General features: G+C 41.1%; 1 protein-coding gene across 5 annotated transcripts in view; it reads left to right on the plus strand.

The window, feature by feature from the left end:
• FRY (FRY microtubule binding protein) overlaps positions 1–24,240 on the plus strand; it is a 342,122-nt gene that overhangs the window by 114,213 nt on the left and 203,669 nt on the right. For all 5 annotated transcript variants that reach the window (XM_055089601.1, XM_055089602.1, XM_055089603.1 and 2 more), the window contains one exon: positions 7,953–8,152. In XM_055089601.1, coding sequence (XP_054945576.1) covers positions 7,953–8,152 — 200 coding nt within the window. The remainder of the gene's footprint in view (positions 1–7,952; positions 8,153–24,240) is intronic.

Here is a 24,240-nt window from a genome sequence, read left to right on the forward strand (position 1 = left end):
GTTACGATATTGCTTCTGTTTTATGTTTTGGTTTTTTGGCCGCGAGGCACGTGAGATCTTAGCTTCCCGACCAGGGATCAAACCCGCACCCCCTGTGTTGGAAGGCGAAATCTTAACCACTGGACTGCCAGAGAAGTCCTGGGTCTTCAATTCTTGATTCTTTTTTTGTACTCCTAGCCTTTCTCAGCCTCCTCTAATGGCTGAAAGATGCATTCAAGCTCAAGAAGACATACAACTTGGCATGGGACCCATGTCTGGAGGTTGTATGAGTCTTTCTAGAAAATAACCATCTATACTAATCCATAGGAAGCCTCATTCTCCAAATTACAACACTTATATTTTATCTTCTCATCTCTTGAAGTCCCCAAACTAGTTTATGCCAGGGGAAAAAACCCTGTGGTTGGGTAAAGGGGCTTATATTATTGAGTCTTCATCGCAAGCAACTGCTATGTTTTAAGACAGGGTGGTACGGGAAGCTCACAAGATACACTGTCAGGTACACATGGGTTCAGATCCTGAGTCAACCACTCTGTGACCTTGGGCAAATCATGTAACCTCTTTGAACCTACATGGTCTTATCTGTAAAAGGGAGATTGTTTGACCTTCTAGGATTATTTTTGACGATTGAAGATATTAATTGTCCTAGAGATAACTTGGGAACCCTGAAACTTGAAGGAACACAATTTGAGAACTATAGAATTGAGAGCTAAATAGTGTAAGAGAAAGCAGGAATGTATTTAATCAACAAAAATGGGAGGAACATTTCACATTATTAGAACTTTATGGAAATTAATTAAGCAGAACTTAACATGTCATTGAATATATTTCTCTTCCAAGGCAAAAATTATTTCTGAGTATTTTTGCCTAGTAGTCTTTTCTTGACCTGCTTTGAAATATATACTATTATTTAGGAATCTTCTATCCCTTAAGAAATATTTTTCTGTTGCTCAAGCTAATTGTTTCTTCTTATCCCAATATCTTTCACTTCTCCTTTTTATTTATTTATTTATTTTTGGCTGCATTGGGTCTTCATTGCTGCGTGAGGGCTTTCTCTAGCTGCGGCAAGTGGGGGGCTACTCTTCGTTGTGGTGCGCGGGCTTCTCATTGCAGTGGCTTCTCTTGTTGCAGAGCACAGGCTCTAGGCACACGGGCTTCAGTAGTTGTGACACACGGGCTCAGCAGTTGTGGCTCCCGGACTCTAGAGCGCAGGCTCAGTAGTTGTGGCGCACGGGCTTAGTTGCTCCGCGGCATGTGGGATCTTCCCAGCCCAGGGCTCGAACCCATGTTCCCTGCATCGGCAAGGGGATTCTTAACCACTGCGCCACGAGGGAAGCCCTCCACTTCTTAATAATACTCTTCGGAGGAAAATAATTCATCTGATCATAGTTGGAGGGTTTTTTCTTTTTGTCCTAATTTACTTTCCATGACCTTCAGGGTTTCTGGTCATTCTGAGTACTTGCAGTCCCTTTAAAATGCCATTTCTTAAGCACCCTCATAAATGCATTAGTGGACAGTTTATTATTGGTCTGTACACAGTGTGACACGTTTCACAGTAGCTGCGTCATCCTTGGTTTATGTTTTATGAGATGTTCCTGTAATCTCAGTAAACAAAATGAGTCTTACAGGAAAGGAGGGATTGAGCGGGGGACGTATGGCCTTAAAGAAGGACCCAGTTCTTGGTTACAAAAGGGGTTTGCTCTCCAAACCTCCAAAATGAACGAGGCACCGAGAACTGGCAGAAAGAATAACGTATATCCAACTGTGAACAAAGAAATCTAATCAGTTTACTCCTGTTTTGAAAGATAAGTTTACTTAGATCTCTAGAAAGTAAAGTTGTTTAAATAGACCTCCGTTTCTAGGAGGAGTACCTACTTTGAACAGTTACTACATACTATATCTCAGGATACTTAAAAAAAAAAAAAGTAAACCATTTTCTTTTTCAAATGCTCAGGGTGTGGTTCCAGTAATGGAAACATCAGAAAAGGCATTGAGTGTTTTGAAAAGCTGGCTCTTTGCTTGTCTGTCTTTGTAAGCTGCTGAAGAGCCGGCAGAGATGTCCCCTTCTCTGAGTCCTGTACTTTGTGGAGGAGGTGAAGAAGCCGTGTGTCTGGTCAGCATTTTGATTCATGGCCTTCACAGGCTGGTTAAAATTCTCATTTCCAATCCAGCTGACACAGATGCAGGCAGGCCATAGGGATGGATCAGAAAAGCAGATCCTGCGTGAGCCAAGTGCTCTGCGTTTTCTGGATACCAAGAGTGCACGTGTCTTTCATCCCTCTCCACGACAGCTGTAGACTGTAACATCTAAGCACCTTTGGGCAGATAGACCAGAGCAGGTTCCTCTATTTGCTCACTCAATTTAATTTTCCCTTCGTCTTTTAGAACATATTGCAATCTAACACATTTTGTGTGTGTGTGTGTGTGTGTGTATACACACACATGAAATTGCTGATTATATGACCCTGCCTCAGTAAACTGTAAACTCCATGAGGGCAGGACCCATCTGTTCACTGCTATCTTCCCAGTGCCCAGAACAGAACCTGAAGCCTCAGCCCTCATTCATTAAATATTGGTTGAAGTGAATGGGTGAAAGAGTGAATGGATGGTAAGCTATAATGAGCGATGGTATTAAGGTGTCTGAAAACCTAACTGAGAAAACCAGTTGCTCTCCTGTAACACAGATCGCCACTTCTAGCCTCTGGGGCACTTACACAAGGAAATTCGTTACAGCCTTTCCTTTCCTTAGTGTCACAATAAAAATGAAAATGTAGCTGCACCATGTGTTTTGGGGCTGTTTGTGCTGGTGTTGCAGTTAGGAGGTTAGGAATTCGTGGAAATGTGGGTAACTCGGGGAAGTTGTACTGAAGACCGTAGCCAGCTAAGAGCAGTCAGGCTAAAAATTAAGGTATTAGTTGATGAAATTAGGGGAAAAAGGAGTCACCTTCAAAAGATCATCACTTGCGTTCAGAAATAGATCTAATAAAGCGTAACAAATGGGCCGCAAAAGCCTAAAACAGACTTCTAACAGATTAAGGAATGGAGCCTGCTGGATAGAAGAAGTAGACACCCGGTAAAAGGGGGAAAACACCTCCTGAAACCATCCAGCAGAACCAACTGAAACAGAATTTAGAATGCAAGTAATAAAATAGCATCAAGAAAACCCATTTAAGACAAAAGAAGAATTAGAACATGTTTCATCCGAGATTAAAATGTAAATGGGAAAATATAAGCCAAGCAAATTTCCAGAGATTCAATAGTTAGAGGCCTGATTAATATCTGAAAGTGATGCTCTTCTTTTCAACCCCACCTCAGCTCCCCACCCTCCCCTAGGAACACTGGTTTCAGTGACTTTCTAGGGCCATTGAGCTGTTGTGTGAAAATAGGAAGATGAGATGAAGAAGAAAAGGAGAGAGGATAAAGGCAGATGGAGTTGAAGCTTAAAAATCCATCACATACAAGAAATTTAAATGAGAAAAGTGTTTACTCCAAGTTAAATTGTTCCTTCGACTTTAGGTGGGGAAGAGGAGATAATGACCTGTCAGGACCCTTTTATCCTAAGGGATCTGTATTTCCAAAGGTCCCATGTTAAGAGGATGCTGACCAGCCAGAGCAGCTGGGTGGACTGTGGCAGAGCCCAGTGGAGGGCAGGGCCTAGACCCAGCCAGTGGAGGAGAGGGTAGTGACCGGACCCTAAAGTGTAGACGGGCTTGCTTGCCTGGCTGGATAGAAAGCAGGGAAAGCAGTGGAGAGGAATAGACTCAAACTGTAGGGTCTTCCCTCAGTGTCCACGGAGGATTGCTTCCAGGAGCCCTGCAGATTCCAAAATCCATGGATGCTCAAGTCCCTTATATAAAATGGTGTAGTATTTACATATAACCCATGCACAGCCTCCCGTATATTTTAGTTCATCTCTAGATGACTTATAATACCTAATACAATGTAAATGCTGTGTAAGTAGTTGTAAGTACAGTCAATGTAAATACTATGTAAATAGTCACCAGCCCGTGGCAAATTCAAGTCTTGCTTTTTGGAACTTTCTGGAATTTTTTTTTTTTTTTTTTTTTAACATTTTCCATCCAGGGTTGGTTGAATCCACAAATGCGGAAGCAGAGGAGACAGAGGGCAGACTGTAACTGCCTGCATTTGCAGAGCTGGAAAATGGGGCCTTAGTTTGACAATTACTGAATTGGTGGTTGGTTTATACGTTTCAATGAAAAAGAAGTTTTAGTTAAAAATCAGACCTATGAAGAAATAGATTTAATTTTTGAGAGCAAAGTTTACCCCTTAATATACCAAAACTTTTTTAGTGTTTTCCTTTTGAAATGGAAACCTTTTGCAAATTTATATTGTTCTTTTTCCTCACCTTCTCCAATACAGGACTAGATGTTGAACTTATTCTAACCTTTCCACGGGACTCAGGTTTATCATCGTGAACGCTAATCATGACAGCCTGCAGGATGGAGATAATCCTTGCCCCCAGTGTCATATTCTGTGGCCCTGTACTAAATGGCTTCAGGCAACTGCATTTTTAAGTTCTGGTGGCTTTTGAGAGTTGTGCCTTTTTTTCTTCTTTTGCTGTTAGCGCATCTACCCATAGATGTTGTACCTTTCCCTTGTAATTTTCTGTTTCCAGACTATTATGAACTTAGAAACTAGACAGTTGATCTTAATTATGTGTAGATTAAGGGCAAGCAAGTGCTGAGGGAGGATATAACGATTTTTTCCAATGGTAGTGGTCTAATGTTTAGTGTGAACTATGTGACTAAATATTGAGTACCAGGAACATGTATTTTCTGCTTCTCAACTATATTTGGTAACAATATATAATTTGAGTCACTGAAAGGTGCCATGAAAATTATCCTTACAAAAAGCTAGAATTTGTTATGAATTATGGTGGGATGAAGAGGGGTTTCTAAAACTTGGGAGTGGATCTGGTTCAAGGACTCTTACCCATTAACTCTCACGGCATCTCCATCTGCCCAGCTGGTCTGTTTGCAGCCAGAATGATGGGCGCCCTCTCCTTGAGTCGCTTTCAGCTCTGACACAGGACTCTTCTGGGCTTGGATAGTTCCAGCTTGCTAAGGCTGTGCACACAGACTTTTGTACTCACAAGGATGTCTGGGCTTTGAAGTATCGGCAGATACCATTTTTTATGATAGCAGTGAATTGGTACTTTGGCCTTTTAAATGGAAGAGTTGTCTGGGAGACATTCTGATATCTGCATTTCAGCTCTTCTGGTTGAAAATGCAGCTTTGCAGGAGGACTGCTACAGGTCACTGTTAGGAAAATTCTCTCACTATAGTTAGGACTTTTAAGCCCCAGAGCCTTAGGATTATGGATCTGGTCTTGCAGTTGTGTCCTATCAACCTGATTATTGCTGTCTTCTAGAAACGGATTAAGTCCTGTGGAAAACTAAAGGGAATAAAAAGTCCTCCACTTAGACTTCTTCGGTTTCTGTTTCCGTCTCAGTCCTGTGGCACAGTGCCCTTGATACATTAGAATGATATCTCGTGGAAATCCCACGTCCTTCCGTAGGTTGGACCTGGGAGGCTTCCTACTTCCACCAGGTTCTTGCACTTAGGGTGGGAGGTAAGGCAGAGGAATGGACTTCATTTGCATCACCTGATTTTGAATATGCTCTTTAGAATTAATAGTACCTTTCAGTAAGCTGCAAGGAGTGCCGTTTACTAATGACTCTTCACTGCAAATGTTTCACCCTGTTCCTTTAAAACTGTGACCACTGATTCTTCTCATAGTGTTCCCTCCTTATGAATCACTTCAAGACATACAGAAATAAAGTTAGATGTCATTTATTTATTTAAAGAGACTTATTAAGTATTACCTGTGCGAAGAACTCTGTATTAAAGTTAGATGTCATTTATTTATTTAAAGAGACTTATTAAGTATTACCTGTGCGAAGAACTCTGTATTAGATCTGGGAGGCTACAGTCTTGTGCGGGGACACAGAAAAGTATATGGTTCAGTTACAGAGCGAACCCTCAGCAGAACTGCGTGACTAATTGATAATGATTTCACTTGTCAGCTATCTCTGGAGCCTTCCTTAGGTCATGCAGGATGTACGTACAAGGCCAAAGTGCGAGAGTTAAACGTTTAAACCTTGTCATACAAACTGACCAGTGAGGATGGGCCTGGTGGAGTAGGTTTCACGGAGATGAGAGTAAGAGTGGTTCTGAAAGGCCAGGAGGATTAGATGAGCAGAGAAGAGTGGAAAGCAGCAGCTGAGGGACAGCAGGAAGGCGCAGGTGAGAACGGTGTACTCCTGGGCCAGCCGGGGCCATCAGCACGACTTGGGTGCATTCAGAACCAGGCCATGGGTTTGAAGCAGGATGAGGAGCATTGAGAGCCGTTGACCATTTTGAGCAGAAATGTGTTAGAATTAAGCTGAAGGAAGATTCGTTTGGTATGTGAAACGAGTGAAATTAAGCCAGCAATGGGGCTGCCATAATAATGTAGCCATGGGTTTCCAAAGGCCTAGACTAGGATGGAGCTAGTGAGAATGGAGAAATGAGAAAATGGAATCATATACAACCGATTTTATTTTATTTTTATAACTTGAGAGGCCGTATTCTTAAAGTTTAGTGGTAGTTGAGATATGGGAAGACCCTCCAGATGTAAGGGAGTCCCCACCTGTATGGCAGGTTAAATGAAGTAGAGAGGAGGGGATGTTAGGAAAGAGTAAGAAAGATGACAGAGAATCTATATGACGTGAGGACATGCTGGTAATTCCATAAAATTAATAAAATTTTTGCCTGGCTTCCTCAGAATTTAGTTTGAGATAGAAAGAAATTTAAGAGAAGCCTTGAATTTATTTGTAGTTTTGAGAAAAGAGTGTTCAGCTTTCATGGAGAACTTTTTCCCTCCTTTATTATCAATGACGTGCCCCCATTCTCTTGACAACCAAACCAATGTCCAAACTGGAAATCTGCTTTTGTTTTTCTTCACTCCTCTCCTTAATCTCTGTATCCAGTCACCCAAACTATCTAGTTTTCCTTCTAAAAGTCTACTTTATCATCCTCTCCTCAGCATACCTAATGCCTGTCACCTAAGCTCACCTACTCTCATATTTCCTTCATTGAATATTGTTAACTGACCATCTTACAGGTACTTAGGTGGAAAGGGCTAGTCCTTGTTAGAATTCAACATGTCAAATGATAGTCAAAAGTAGAGAGACAGGAAATTTTCATTTATGAATAAAATTTTTTTTTTGTAACTGTCAAATTAAAGCAGTGGTCCGTCTGTTGCATCCTGAGAGGAGGCCACTGACTGGAGATTCTGATAATGGCCTCTGTTCAAGATCTAATCCAAGTAGGGAATCTGCACATTTTATATAGGATGAGGAGGAGCATCCCAACTTGAACCAAAGGCTGGTGAGAGGGAGAAGAACCCACACCTTGGATGGCATAGATGGCACTGCTTGAGCCTTTTATCTTTCAAGAGGGGCATCCCTTTCAGGAGCAAGAGCCAGCTGGGCTTCTGAAAATTGGTTCTTGGAAACTTCTGGAAGGGACGACCCCAGAGTCTTTTCCATTATTAGAATGAATCACAGAAGACAGAATGCTCCTGGTTATCAGGAAAACCAGGACAAGGAATCACTTGTTTTCCCCTATGCATTTTCTTAGTCCATTTCCCTGGAACATAAAAAAGAAGCTAAAAACGTCCTAAATGTTTTAGGATTTATCAGCTGTATTATGTTTTTGCAACACGATTTACCTAAAGCAATGTGGTAACCAGAAGTATTTCAAGATAAATATGGCGTAACACACACTTATATAATCAAAATAGTTAAATCCTAACACCATAAGGCCAGGTTATGATATTGAGTACAGCATTCTTCATGTGATTCATATCTTTATATTTATGGTTTAACATAGCCATCTGAATATTGATGATATTATTTTCAGCCAGTAAGAATATCCATTCTGTTTTTTCAGCTTCTCCAGTTGGCAACGGTTATATCAAGCCTCCAGTTCCACCTGTATCTGGCACACAAAAGGAGAAAGGGCCACCAACCATGTTACCCGTCAGTGTGGACCCAGACAGCAAACCTGGAGAATATGTCCTCAAGAGTTTATTTGTCAACTTCACCACTCAGGCTGAGCGCAAGATTCGAATCATTATGGCAGAACCCCTGGTGAGTATGCACATGAGACTTGCGTCTTTTTACATTCATCTTGACACTGAATATAGATTTTACAGCTCTAAGAAAAGATGGATGGCTTTCCCCCTAGTTTCCAAGTGTTTGATACCATGGGTAATTTTTAAAAGATAATAGTTTAGTTTGCTGATTTAAGAAAAAAATTGTGGATCCAGGACTTCAAAACAATCCTTGGCCAATACAGTTCAGCACGCTTCACCACTGCATTTAGAACAGATAAGCATAATTTAACGTTAAGCATAACTTAACGTTATTTATCATAGATAAATTGTGTTCATAGCCTCTGCTGTGTCATGTACTTTAGTCAAAATCTTTTGTCCTATTTTTAAAGTAAAAGAAAAAAAAATCATTATTCTTCAAGGGCTGGCCTGAGCTCCCAGTTGAGAACATATGGTCTCAGTGACATCTTATCCGAGGAAATTTTTTGGTGAGTCATTCAGAAATACCACTCTGTTATCTGAAAATTGGAAGACCAGAAATTCTTGACTCAGTTACCTTTAGGTCCATTCTTAGATAGATAATGCCCTTCAACGTCAGTAGTCAGTATCTTTCTTTGCAAATGATTCTACTGCAAAATAAGGCTTGTGGCTTCAGCCTTATGTTCATTACTTCAACAAGGGCTCTAAGGACAGCGTGCTAAATCTCCAAAGGACAGTCAGAAAGGAAGAAAGTCCGAATGGAAGATTCAGATTACTTGTTTTCTGACCTTGGTAGGCCACACACAATAAGAGAAAGGAAAGGAATTCAGAGTGACGCAGCTCTTTGTATGAAGCTTGGCTTTGTACCTCCTACGAGGAGACTGGGACAGGAGAAGAGGTCTGGGGTTGGCTTTAAGGCAGGGGTCCCCAACCCCCCCGGGGCTGCTGAGCTGGCTTGTTAGGAACCAGGCCGCACAGCAGGGGGTGAGCAGCGGGTGAGCCAGTGACGCTTCATCTGCCGCTTGCTCCCCATCGCTCGCATTACCGCCTGAACCATCCCCCGCACCCCCTTCTGTGGAAAAACTGTCTTCTACGAAGCCAGTCCCTGGTGCCAGAAAGGTTGGGTCCTGCTGCTTTAAGGCATCATACCTTAAAATAATTGAACGTAATAGCGAGCTCACTGCCCAAGTCTCAAAAAAAATACGTAACGGATGATAGTCAACATCATCTGTTAAAAATAACCTTTATAAGAATCACAATTTAAGGTTTGGGAATCAAAATTCAAGAATATTTAAGTGTACGGTTGCCCGAAAGTTACAAACTTTGCATTTTAACGTTTTTATTAGATCAGTGAATTCTAACTACCTATTAAGGAAAATGTTTTCTAGGTTTTACAGTTTAAATCATTTATAATAAATGAAACCTTAGTACTGTACCTTTTCCCCATTCACCCATGTTTTTGTGTTTTTCGTACTCTTACTACTAATAATAGCTAATATTTCTGGAGCACTTACTATGTGCCAAGCACTGTGCTTAACTTCTTAGGTCCTTTAATCTTCACAGTGACCTTAGGTAGGTAGTATTTATATCCCTGTTTATAGATGGGAAAAGCTGGCACAGAGAGGGGAAAGTAATTGCCCAAGGTCACACAGCACTGATTTGAATTCAAGCTCGTTCTCTTCAGAGCCCACCTCTGAACCATTCTACACTCTACTGCCAGTCATTTTCATGGGAAGATACCTTCTTTCACTTTTTTAAACAAGCCAATACAGGGCTCCCCATAACTTGAGTCCAAAACTCACGTGCCCACATTCCCATTGTTCCAAACAGTGCTGATCCCTGGAACCCTCTGAGCTCCTTGAGAGGTGCTGAGGCAGCCCAGGCCCCTCCCCCCTACCAGTGCGGGTCTGGGAGCCACCTGGGTTCCAGAGATCACGGGGGGAGTTAAGGAGGAGAGAGTGGGAAGGCACAAAAAAGAATCGTTTCACTCCTTGACAGTGGAACAGTGCCAAAGTAGCAGGCCAGGGCTCTCTGAAATTGTGTATCATGGTGGATTTTCCCAAGAAACTGGGAAGTTGTACAGTAGTTGAAAGAGGTGCTTAGAAGGCTAGATCCTGACCCATCCCTGTTTCCAAAATAATCGTTTAGATACTGTTACTTAAGAATTTCTGAAGTAAAATAGTTTGGGTTTAACTTTTTCATCTTTAGTTTACTCAGTTTGGCATGTGTTTGCATGACATTTTTCTTCCTGGAGTAAACATTATGTCTGAAAAAGTAACATGTACCACAGCATTCTTTTAATTAGAGGTAGCCATTTTTGTTCCTTTCTATGAGACGACTTAAAGGTCCCCAAACAAGAAAAATGGAAAAGAAAAGTACAAGTCCTCTTCATCAGCAAATTTTCATTGCGTGCCCAGGGTGAGAGAGTTTATTAGATGCTGATGGCCAAGTAGATGGACATTGTGTTTTTAGCTGAAGAAATGCAGTCAATCAATTTTCAATATTGTTGCTTTTTATAAAAAGAGACTCTTTACTCCCCTTGTATTTTTTGGCAGAGATGTAAGCTTCTGTGCCATTTCCATTTCTTGTCTGCTGAAAAGTGCTTAGTAATTTTTGCCCTTGTATTTGCTTACTTATGGGACAATAAATGTGAGTAGATTCTGTGGCTTGTTACCTGATTCTAATGTAAATGTGCATTTGGCATTTTGTTCTGTAGCCATAGCAAGAAGAGGTGTTATTTTTGATGTATGTGTAGTACATTTAAAGGGAACTCCAAATAAATATGCCCTACTCTTTCTTTTGCTGAGGTTGGCTTTTTTTTAGAAAGACGTTGAATGTTTTAAAAACCTGGATTTATGTGGGCTTGTATCATATCACAAAGTTGTATTCTGTTATCTCTAATATAATTAAAACTTGTATGGAATAGCAAAGGTAATTTTTTAAAATTTTGTAGTATAGATTTATTATCTATGGGGCTACTCGGGAATCTGTATTTTTCAGTTTTATTTAAAAAACTGAGTCCTTCGGAATTCCACATCAGTTAGACTGTGTGGGATCAATTGTATACAATATTAAATTAAAGTTGTAGTTACGAATTACCAGTATCCAAATAGGTAACTTAAATGGTGAAGAAAGGACAGGAAACAAAAATGTTCTACCAAAATAACATATTAGATATTTTTCTTGTTAAACATCTTTCACTGGTTCAGCAGTGTTGTTCTTTGTATCCAAAAGATGCTCAGATCATATTCATTAATATTTATGGATAAGTCAATAATTTTATTCTATTTTTGTTGCTTCATGGGGTCATTTGATAGCATTTGCTCTTGGCTGGTACCATTATTTCACCTTTCCCAAGCGAAGTGTTTTAAACAAGGTAAATTGGGTCATCTGTATCTTTTTTATATTTTTATTTCAAAACAGAAAAAGTACAGAAAACAATGTAACAGATGCTTTCCCTCTTGCCTCCTACTCCTTTCTTCTGGTTTAAATTTTCTTTTTCCCAAAGTATATCTTTTTGTAGTTCTTTAAGTAACAGTCAGTGGGTGGTAAATCACTCAGTCTTGTTTATCTTGGATGCCCATATTTTCCCCTCAATTATCAGTGATAGTTCAGCTAGGAATAGAATTCTACTTTGACATTTATTCTCCTTCTAGACTTTTGACAATATATTTCACCATGGTGCCTCAAGCATTGCTGTTGAAGAGTCTGTGGTTGATTTGCTATTTGTTTGTGGATTATTTACTTTTTTCTCTGTTTGCTTTTATGGTTTTTTGCTTTGTGTATAGTGTTCTGCAGTTTCGCTACATTGTGTGTTTAGATGTGGATTTATTTTTTTTTATTTTTTATTTTTTTTAATTTTATTTTTGGCTGCACGCAGGCTTTTCTCTAGTTGAGGCGAGCGGGGTCTACCCTTCGTTGCAATGAGTGGTCTTCCCATTGCAGTGGCTTCTCTTGTTGCAGAGCACAGGCTCTAGGCGCACGGGCTCAGTCGTTGTGGCACACAGGCTTAGTTGCTCCGCGGCATGTGAGATCTTCCCAGACCAGGGCTCGAACCCGTGTCCCCTGCATTGGCAGGCGGATTCTTAACCACTGCGCCACCAGGGAAGCCCCTGGATTTATTTTTATTTTCTTGTTTGAGACTCATGTTTCTTGAATTGAGGGTTCATATCTTTCATCAGTTCTGGAAAATTCTTAGCCATTAATTATTTGAATATTGCCATTTCTCCACTTTTCCTCTTCTCTTTTTCTGGCATTCATATTAGATGTACATTGGACCTTCTCGTGATATATTACATATCTTTTTACCCTTCTTTAATTATTTCTACCTCTCTGTCTCTGGCTACTGCATTCTAAGTAATTTTCTCAGGTCTGTCTTCAATTTATTAATCTTATCTTGGGCTATGTCTAATCTGTTGTGTAATGTGCCCAGTGAGAATTATAATTTTGGTGATAGAATTTTTTATTTCTAGAAGTACTGTTTTAAAATCTATTTAGGTGGGTTTTATTGTTTTAGGTTTTTTAGGGTTTTTTTCCTTATGTTTAGCATTTCTTATTTCTGTCTTTGATCACCTTAAACATACATTTTTGTGTGTGTCCTCTTTTAGGTTAGCCCCAGAGTCTTCACCATCTGGGCCAAATATTACGTTAATTTCTTGGTTTGCAAGTTTCTGCACCTAGAAGGTGATATAAATGTAAGCTCCAAACTCCTGTAAGACTTGAGACTGTGGTTTCAAATTCTTGGGGAGCATTTTGTTGTTGTTGTTTTTACCTAGAACCCAGGCAGGGGTCATTGGAATATCTTTTCATCTTCCTGTGCCAGTGCATAGATTTGTCCCTAGTCCACTGTTTCATTGTTTAGGCCCAGGGTTTATATAGGTGTCTTATTTCCAGTGTCCCACCTCTCAAGGCTCACAGCTTTGTTTCGTGTCCCCAAGTGGACAACAACAAAAAGCCTCCAGCCTAACGAGACCAGTACTTCTCTCCCTGTGTAGCCACTACATCACCTCATATCTTTCTGCCTTTCATTTCCCTTTTCCTTTCTTGTGAGCTCATTTCTGCCTTAAAAAAAAAAATCTTATACTCCATTCAACATGTCCAAGTGTCTGTAGCATGTGAGTTTTTGCATTATCTTTGTCCGTTATCCTGCCAAAGCCCTCTGCAGAATTCTTTGCTTTTCCTGCAGATAAGGGCAGGGTGGGTCTTTGCACTGTGAGGTTCCTGTGCAAGCAGACGTTCCCATGGCGAGGTGGGGTGTCCCCAAGACTAATAAAAGGGAGAGTGAGGGGATTGTCACCAAGTCTTCCTCTTCTGATCCTGCCTGATGAGTTTCCCCTGAATACAACCTGTCCCTTTCATTCTCTTATTCAGATCCTGCATATCACACCCTTCTACCCCTTGATTTAACTCCAGCCCACCTTTCTTCCTCCATGGAGCTTTATGAGCCATGTTTCGATGCTGTGCTTGCCTGCCAACGTGTGTATAGCACACTGTCCCCTCTTCCTGGAATGCCCCTCATCTCTCCATCCTGCCTATCTTTCAAGGCCCAACTCAAACACCTTTGAAAAGGTTTACTTGATTTCTTCCCTGCTGACTCCACACAATTATGCAGTTGTGGATATACACGCTTGTAAATCTCTACCTGAACCGCCATATCATTATCTCAAGCAGGCTGCCCTCATTAAATAAGAGTATTAGAGTAGACTAAAATAGAAAATATCAGAGAACATTATAGATTTTAAGGGTAGATGTTGTTTTATGGAACTTTCAGTTGTGTGTATATATATCAGACCTCGGTATAAAATGTATATGTTTATGGTATAAAATTTATATTTTAGGGGTGGAGGATACAGACTTTTTGTAAGTTAAAGAAGCACATTACTAGTGTTTAAGTTCCTACAGGCATTAACTGTGTCTTATCTACACACACGCACACACACACACACACACACACACAAACACACACGTCCCTGTGTCTAGAAAATCTCCTTTATATACAGTTGACAGTGTTTTTTGAATGAATGAGTATATGAATGGATGAATGGATGGATGAAAACAATATTAATAGGGACTTCCCTGGTGGCGCAGTGGTTAAGAATCCGCCTGCTAATGCAGGGGACATGTGTTCAAGCCCTGGTCCTGGAAGATCCCACATGCCGCAGAGCAACTAAGCCCGTGAGCCACAGCTACTGAGCCCTCGTGCCGCAACTACTGAAGCCCACATGCCTAGAGCCTGTGCCCCACAACAAGAGAATCCACCACAATGAGAAGGCTGTGCATTGCAACGAAGAGTAGCCCCTGCTCGCCGCAACTAGAGAAAGGCTGCACGCAGCAATGAAGACCCAATGCAGCCAAAAAAAAAAAAAAAAAAGAAAAAAACTATAAAAGAATATTAATATAGTAGCTCAAAAGGAATGTAGGATCCTATGTGTTTCTGAGGGTTGTCTTGCCAACCTCTAAACGGATAATAATGGATTTTGTTCTGTCCTTTGTACCCCTCGGCAGATGAATGCCCTACAATCTGCAGAGTACAAGGGATGTTAATTCTCAGCCTTCTGCCTTGGGGCATCTAAGGATACCTCATTATTCATTGATACGGTCACCTGCTCCCATTTCACCGGAGCAGTGTGTGAAGAGGAGAGTCGGGCTGACTCTTAGCGGTCGGACTTAGCCTCAGAATATACGCTCTCATTATCTCTGAGTCTCTCTGGTTATATAGCATCTGTCACTGGAGTAACAGGCAATTACCTTCTCAATAAACTCTCTTCCAAAAAACAAGGCTCTCCAGCTTTTCGAAATTCAAGAGCTCGCATAATCTTGACTTTGCAGATTTAATGGAAAAGAAGAGATAAAACAACTTTGCATTCAGCTTGATCTGGATCTGAATCCTGATTTTGCCCCTTCAGTGTTGTGAGGCCTTGGGCCAGCCAGTCAGTCTCCCTTGTTTCTCATTTGCAAGAGCCTAGCTCATGGGGTGGGTGAGAGAATTCGAGGTAATGTGTGGAGCTGTGACGCCATTCTTAGCACGTTCTAGGGGCCCAGTTTTCACCACCATCATCATCCTCATTGTCATCGAGGAATTGGTATCAATAACCTCACCTTCTGGTATGTTCCTCTGGTGGTCAGCCTGGTGCTTCCTCTGGGTTCATTCAGGAGGAGTGGAAGCCTGCACAGGGCGGTTGGATGCCTGCTGTTACCATGCCCTGTTATCGTCAGATGTTGTTCTGATCTCTGCCTTGGCAATGAGAAAGGTAGAGCCAAAGCTGGTTTAGGCAGACCTGGTCTGGATCCTTCAGGGATTTATGCTCTGGGAGGTGACAGAGGCAAACAGAAGTCTACAAGAGAAGGCAACAGCCCCACTGGCTCACTGTTATCTCCCACAAGATACTTACGCGGGTATAAGTTGTGAGGACCTAGGAAATGAAACCAGGGATTTGAGGCGAGTCCATAGAGAATGGTTTTCCAAGGCTTTCCAAGAGGAAATTTCACAGGCCCTTGAGGATCGGGGTCTCGGAGACAAATAGGAACATGGTCGTGCCAGGTCGTGCTGGGAAGCCACTGGCCCAAAATGTGAAAAGCTGGATTATTCAACTAAGTAAAGCAAGTTCAGAAAATTTCAGAACTTTCTTTTTTCTCATTCATATGTTTAAATTTATTGAAGACGTCAGAGGGAGAAATATCTAATTTTCTTAAAGTTAGTCGTCAAATCAAACTGATTTTTCCTTTTTTCCTGTTTTATTGAGCTGTAACTGATGTATAACATTGTATTAGTTTCCGGTATACAACATAATGATTTGATGTATTGTGAAATGATCACCGCAGTAAGTTTAGTTAACATCCATCACCTAACATGGTTACAGATTTTTTTTCTTGTGATGAGAACTTTTAAGATCTACTATCTTGGGCTTCCCTGGTGGCGCGGTGGTTGAGAGTCCGTCTGCCGATGCAGGGGACACGGGTTCGAGCCCCGGTCCGGCAAGATCCCGCACGCCGCGGAGCGGCTGGGCCCGTGAGCCATGGCCGCTGAGCCTGCGCGTCCGGAGCCTGTGCTCCGCAACGGGAGAGGCCACAGCAGTGAGAGGCCTGCGTACCGTACCAAAAAAAAAAGAAAAAAAAAAAAAAGATCTACTATCTTAGCAACTTTCAAATATACAACATGGTATTGTTAGCTGTTGTCACCATGCTATATGTTCATTCTCAGAACTTATGTTTGTAAAAACTGGAAGTGTGTACCTTCAAGAATTTTCACCCACACTACTCAGGCTGCCTGTTTTGTCCACCCTCCTTCCTATAATTTGACCAATACACAAAAAACTTGGTTTTTCATCACAGCCCTGCTACTAGCCTCTGCTTCCAACAAAGTCACTTAAATGTGATCCATCATTGTTTTTTCTTCTATGAAATGTTCACAGTCAAGCCCAGTTTTAGCTCTAATCTGTGTAACAAATGAAATATAAGCATTAACTCTCCACATCTCTGAGTGAATAAGTCATATCCCACTGAATCCACCCAGGTTAAAGCTTCCATTGTCCTTGCAAGGAGCTGCAGTGACGCTAAACTGGGTACTGGACCAGGGGTTTCATCTGGATCTACAGCCTAACAGCATAAAATGTCAACAGGAAGAAGAAATTCTAGCTCACCTAAGACTTAGAAAGCAAGTAATGTATTCTCTACTTTAATTGAAACCTGGAGAGAGGAAAAGATCTGCATAACCTCAAAAGAAGAACACACACCTTTCATCTTGTCCTTTAGCAGAGCCTATGACTGAGCAGGAGAGCAGAGCCCACCTTCCTGTAATGTTGCCGCATTTAAAAACATATTTCGGATGAAAGGTGATGTGACAGTGGGAAGATTTTATTATTGGGCTTGTTTGAGCTTTGATAACCCCTGCTCACAAAATAGCTAATGGATGAGATACAGGCAGGAGCTTTCAGATGTTATCCCTGTGTTGAGCTTGGAGCATAGGTGAGGGAGGGGTGACAGATACTCACTCATAGAGATGCTAACTGGGGGATGCTGGGATGGAGCCTTAACAGTCATACAACATGATCTAGCTGTTTTGCTAACATAAGAGACACAAGTCAGGGAATTTCTGTTTTAATATAAGACTAAAAATAAACTAGAAGTAACACAAAATAGTTTCTTGGTGTGCACGTGTTTAAAGAATCCAGGATGTCAATGTCTGTTGCACCCACACCACCAACCTGTAGTGAACGTGTCATGCCTTGAGACCAAGCCTGTAGGGACAGCGGTCACGGCCAGCTGGCACAAACTTGGAAAGGCTGAGCAATTAGCTAATGGCCACATTACCGCAAACTAATGTGGTTCTAGGTTCATGAAGTACTACTGCCTGTTGACGAACTCTTGTTTCTTGGCCCTGCGTCTCAGGCTTTCAGCTCCTCCTCCACCTGCTGTCGCAGGGCTGGCATCAGGACAGCTCTCCAGTTAACCCCAAACTTAAGCTGGACATTGTGCTATAATAATGACACAGGTGATCCACCACCAACAGAATATGTGCGGTGAGTGGTTCTAGTGGTTTTAATGAATCTGACTGTGGCTCTAAGTAAGCAAAGCCTTTAGTAAGTGAAATACACACTCACTGCAGCCTCCTCTTAGGATTTTAGACCGGATCTGATGAGAGGTAAGAGACTATGGTTGGGTACAGTCTACTTGTAGTTATCAAAGAGCTCTTTTTTTTTTTTTTGCCTCTGGCCCATATACAGATTGAACATTCTGCTGTAGTCTTGTGTTTCACCTCTGCAGGTACCTGAATAGTCTGCTGATGTCTAGATACCAGAAACGATCAGATTCTTTAATCAGGAACTTTTTTAATATTTAAGGAATTTGTGTATTAGGGAATCCTGCTGCACTAATTGAAAGGCAGAATTACTACCTCTAATTAAATTTGAATCTTTATATGGTGAATTTCATGAAAACTGTTATAATTAGTCATGCTTATTATAGCCTGATAGCCATTCACTAACCTCAGTGTTGATATTTCAAGATAATATTTCATCATACTCATATTTGCACATTGGTGGGTTTTTTGCACTGTTGTATATGCAAGTCTTCCTATACCACCCAAATGTTACATGTCTGTCATCTAAGGATGTGTAAATAGCAGAAACAGCAGCTTTAATATCTCTTTGCACTGTGGATTCAAGTCAACTTCCCAAAAGGACAACCAGCTAGTGTTTTTGGCCAAACTTCTCTTTAAATAGAGGCTCCTCTTACTTCAGCAAACCTAGTAAGGGAAATATAAAGAGAATAAAAATAATTTCTAGATTTAGCTGCCTACTGAGTATAGTGATAGAATCAAAGTAATGCTGTCCTTAAAGGAGACTCAGAAACAGTTCAGGTCAGATAAGGAATATTTGTTACACTTGACAAAGTACTAGCTTATTTTCCAAATTATAAATTAAAAAATAACTTTAAAAATAGCTATTCTTAGCAGAGCAGCTCAGCCTGGCACCCCTTACTTAATCTAGTAAGACTTTCACCAGAAATCTGAAAACTCACCCTAACCCAGAAAGAAAATCGTATTAATAGCTAAAACCAGACATAATTGTTGAAAGGTTGCATTTAGCCGCTGAATGAAGTGATCTTTCCAGTGAGCTCACAAACACTTTTTTCTGTGTAGTGTTCAACTTGAAGTTTGTTTTCCTTGTTATGAATATTCTTGGATTCATACAGATGAAAAGTTGTTCTTTTGTGACTGTTAAATGGAACTTTTTCAGCCATGAAATGAAATTTAATGCACCATGAGAGTAAAAGTTTCACTGAACCTTATAGCAAATAAACCATATGGAAAGTATCATGAAGTAATACAAAACAAAAAAAAAAAACCCAAAGGGGTTTTTACTTCAACTTAATAGTATCCAATTCAGTTCATCCATGGATGAGACCATAATTTTTATGTCCAGTGACTATGAGAAGATTATCAAAGTTTCTTCTTTTTGAGAGTACAAAATCAGGTGAAGATTATTCCTCAAGTTGTTTTCAGTCTAGCCTTTTCTGATTATATGCTGCTTCTTACTATTTATAGAGACATCATTTTTAACACAAAAGATCATTTGAAAATACATCATCATTTTTTAAGTGACAGAAAATACCAATAAAAGTAAGTTCAGGGACTTCCCTCGTGGTCCAGTGGTTAAGACTTCGCCTTCCATTGAAGAGGGTGCAGGTTCGATGCCTGGTCAGGGAGCTAAGATCCCACATGCCTCGTGACAAAAAAAACCAAAAAAAATAAAACAGAAGTAATACTGTAACAAATTCAATAAAGACTAAAAAAAAAATGGTCCACCTTAAAAAGTAAGTTCATTAATATGACATAGGGCTTCCCTGGTGGCGCAGTGGTTGAGAGTGCCTGCCGATGCAGGGCACACGGGTTCGTGCCCCGGTCCGGGAAGATCACACAGGCCGCGGAGCGGCTGGGCCCGTGAGCCATGGCCGCTGATCCTGCGTGTCTGGAGCCTGTGCTCCGCAACGGGAGAGGCCACAGCAGTGAGGGGCCCGCGTACCACACAAAAAAAAGACACAATAAGCATTGAAGGCCCATTCCTACAGTCACTATGATATATCACTGTACTTCCACACAACATTTTGCATTTTGACTTTCCTGAAAGTCATTGATACAGTTTTAGGCAGCAGCAATCTTTAGCACTGTAGTCATTTAACTGGCTAAAATTCCACAGGTCATGCTAACAATAAGAAGACACATTTTGGGCTTCCCTGGTGGTGCAGTGGTTGAGAATCTGCCTGCCGATGGAGGGGACAAAAAAAAAAAAAGACATATTTTATTAGGTAATTTTGATTGTCACTTGCGTATATATCAAGTATTTCCGACTTAAACGATTCTTAAAATTCAGCATTCCATATGATGGTATTTCCTGATGCCTTTAGGGGTTTTTACTCAATTCATAAGTTGTAATGACAGAAGTTTGGTGGAGGTTAGATACTATAATCTTTAAATGCCTCTCCCGTTGCGGAGCACAGGCTCCGGACGCGCAGGCTCAGCCGTTCTGCGGCATGTGGGATCCCCCCGGACCGGGGTATGAACCCGTGTCCCCTGCATCGGCAGGCGGACTCTCAACCACTGCGCCACCAGGGAAGCCCTAAATATTTTTGATTGACCTAAAATGTAGGTATTGCTTTTTTTAAATTGAGGTAAGTTCACATACCATGAAATTCATCCTTTAAAATTGTGCAATTCAGTGAGTATTCACAAAGCTGTACCACTAATTCCAGAATGTTGCCTTTTAATAACACTTCAAAAGAGAGAGTAGGTAAGTAGATTTTCATCTACTTTTTTTTCAACTCTTTACCCCCTGGAGTTTTCCTTTTATTTTTACCAGAAAACCAAACCTTTTTTTTTTCTTAGTTAAAGTAATTGGGTCATTTCAGTTTTAACTGGGAAATTTTGATTGGCTGCATGACTTTGGGTACGTAATGAATACTATATGATGATTATCATGAAGAGGATGCTGTGTGTGAAATTGCCGTTTTTATCTCATGTGTAAAACAAAAATTCAAGATACTTAGGGGCTGTGGAACTTCAACAGGAATGAAAATGCTTACCTGTGAGTCAAGCCAAATTCCAATTCAGAAATGGCAGCAAGGGCGGCATCCCCCTTCACTCGGGTTCTAGCTGTTGGTTCAGATAACGGCGCTGTGTCAACAAATCCCACCTGAGAAGAGGCTTCTCTGTGGTGCTGAGTGAAATGGTTTCCATTCTCTAGTGTTGGCTACTGAGCTGTCAGTAACACCCTGAGAGGCACTTGGCTGGAAAGGCTTGTAGAGTGTGTGTCACATTCCTTTCCATCTAAATAATGCCCCGTACGTACCAGATTGGTCAGTCAGGATGTTCTAATTCCAGAGATTTCCAGCCAGCACATTGGGATCAATGTCTTACCCCATAAATATCAGCTCTGTGGCTTCATGCATACCCACTTCCCAAGGTTTTCTGGGATTCCCAGTGGGTAGCATAATAAATTGTGAACTTCTCAAAGGCAAAAACTACCATGCTTATGCTCAGGATGGAGAGTGGGAACGAGACAGTGGTTCGCACTCCTAAAGGTAGGTCGTTACTCTCAGAATTGCCTCCCCTCCTCCCTTTGGTGTCCAAGAAAATAAAATGCCTTTCAGACAGGTTAGGGATTCTTCTTCCCATACATTCAGTGAAAATTTTTACTTTAATCAGTATTCTTAAAGTATACAATACAATAAGCTACAGGGGTTTAAAATCTATGATTTGATGAATTTTGATAAATTTGTACGCTGGTGTCAGCATCACCTCAGTCCAGGTGCAGAACGTTTCCATCAGCCCCAGGAGTTTCCTGTGCCCCTGTGCAGACAGCCCAGACCACCACCCAGGGCCTCAGGCAACTATTGATCTATATATAGATTAAGTCCCATTTTCTAGAATTTTGTATAAATGGAAGCTCTAGTTTGTTTCATTCACCATAATGTATTTAAGCCACTTCCATTTATTATTTATCAGTAATTCATTCATCTTTATTGCTGAGTAGAATTCCATTTAATGTGTTTACCACAATGTGTTTCTTTAGTTACCTTTGAATGGCCTTTGGGTCAAAAAACAGTGTTTGAGTACAGTTTTAACCAGCACAGGTCTTTTTTTTCCTATTCTTTTTCAGATTCTTTTCCATTTTAGGTTATTATAAGGTATTGAATACAGTTCCCTGTGCTGTACAGTAGGTTCTTGTTGTTTATCTCATATGTATAGTAGTTTGTATCTGCTAATCCCAAACTCCTATTACCCTCCCCACCCCCTTCCCCCTTTGGTAACCATAAGTTTATTTTCTGTGTCTTTGAGTAGCCAGCACTAGTCTTGATTTCCATAGATCATGCTAATAATTATAAAAATGTATCTTTTATAGGGTATGTTTTTAAGTTTTATTGAAGTATAGTTGATTTACAATATGGTATTCATTTCTTCTGTATGGCCAAGTGACTCGGTTGTACATATATTTAAGTTATTTTTGATAGTAGCTTATAGATAGGTAGGTAGGTAGATAGTACTTTCTATAGTAACTTCCAAGTGTGATTGTACTCGAGGCTATGCATTATGCAAAGAGGAATAAGATATATTTTTATAAGAATAACTGCCATTTTTTGGCTTACCTGTCATGTTTCAGATGTACTAATTTTCACATTAACCCTAGCAGATACGTAATAATAATAATAATAGTTCATGTTTCTCTAGTGCCTACTGAGTGCCAGGCACTGTTCTTAATACCTGAATAACATCAACTCACCTAATTTTTCACTTCAACATCATGAGATATGTACTCTTGTACCCCACTTCACATACAAGGAAAAAACTTGTCAAAAGTCACACAGGAAGTGGTGGGGCTGGCACTCAGTGTAGACCACGCATCTCCTGGATCCTTGCTCTTAACCACTACACTCGTGGCCCCCTTCATTTTTAGTCGGAGATGCTGAACCTGGGAGATTTAATAAAACCTTACCAAAGGTGGTGGAGTTAGGGTTAATGTCCTGATTCAAATCCTGGTTTGATTGACTCCAAAGTCCAAGCTCTAATCTACTCGGGAAAGGACGTGTATGTGAATAACCAGGATGACTTTGGTTAGGTACACGAGAACTAGAGAATACCAAAAGAGTTACTAAGAGTGAAATCTCTGTCACCTTTTGTAGGAGTGACCAGGGAAAGTGTGGTGGAGTGAATGAACCTTAAGGGACAAGTACGATTTTTTGATGAGAGGTGGTTTGGTTGGGTCTGAGAAGGGTGTGAGTGTGAGTGTGTGTGAGAGTGAGTGTGTGTGTGTGAGTGAGTGGTGTGTGTGAGTGTGTGTGGTGTGAGTGTGTGTGAGTGTGTGTGAATGTGTGTGTGAGTGTGTGTGGTGTGTGTGAGTGTGTGTGTGTGTGAGTGAGAGTGTGAGTGTGTGTGAGAGTGAGTGTGAGTGTGTGTGAGTGAGATCACGTAATGGGTATGTGACAGTGTTCCTGTCAAAGGGAAGTATACATGCAAAAAATAGGAAGAACAAGGTTTGTTGAGAGAATTACAGGTCAAAATGATGAGAACATGGGATGTAAGTTACATATGTACATTTTAACATAATTTCTCAATATAATTCCTTGAACTAAAGCTTACATAGGACTATTAATTACTGAGATATTATGCTGAAGTATTTGTGGCCAGGGAGACCTGGTTGATGTTTGTGTGTGTGTGAGTGGTGTGTGTGGTGTGTGTGAGTGTGTGTGTGGTGTGTGAGTGTGTGTGAGTGTGTGTGTGTGAGAGTGTGTGAGGTGTGTGTGTGAGTGTGTGTGTGCGTGTGGTGTGTGTGAATGTGTGTGTGTGAGTGTGTGTGTGTGAGAGTGTGTGCGTGTGTGGTGTGAGTGTGAGAGTGTGTGAGTGTGTGAGGTGTGTGAGTGTGTGTGTGAGGTGTGCGTGTGGTGTGTGAGTGTGAGTGTGCGTGTGTGTGTGTGTGGTGCCAGAAGATAAATCAGAACATGATTGATTTCAAGTCCCCAAGAACATCCCTGGGGAATGTAAACATTTGAGGAGAAAGACCAGCCTATGAAGGACACAGAAAAGGGATGTCTAAAGAAGTAGGAGGAGAAAAAGTGGGGGATGGCATGCGTCAAGTGGAAAGAAGGGAATCATCGATAGTGTTTCATTGCAGCTTAAAGACCAGAAAGAAAAGTACTGAAAGATGTCCAGCAGATTTATTGTTTGGAAATTCACTGGGGCTTCTAGGGGGACTATTTTCAGTGGTGACAGAAAAGTCAGATTGCAGGTGGTTGAAAAAGGAGTAGGGGAGGATGGGAAGACAGGAAGTGTAGACTGCTCATTGGCGAACTAAGGATGAGAAGGGGGTGGAAAGAAAACAGTAGCCAGAGGTGGAGGTGTGGTGAAGGCAGATGCTAAGATGAAAAGCTCTAAGCATGTTGATAGCTGAGAAGAAGAGCCAGGAGCGTGGGGGAGGCTGGCATCTGGGGAGCGGCGAGCTGGGTGACCGTGCAGAGTCCCAGAGGAGGCAGGGAAAGATCCATCCGCGTGTAAATGTCCGTTCAGTGGACGTAACGAGCACAACTGGCGTATATATTGGGACAAAAAAATCCAAAATACCGACAAAGCCAGAAACAGATGAGTGAAGGTGGCAT

Source organism: Physeter macrocephalus, chromosome 13 (genome assembly GCF_002837175.3).
Source record: "Physeter macrocephalus isolate SW-GA chromosome 13, ASM283717v5, whole genome shotgun sequence".
Lineage (NCBI taxonomy): Eukaryota > Metazoa > Chordata > Mammalia > Artiodactyla > Physeteridae > Physeter > Physeter macrocephalus.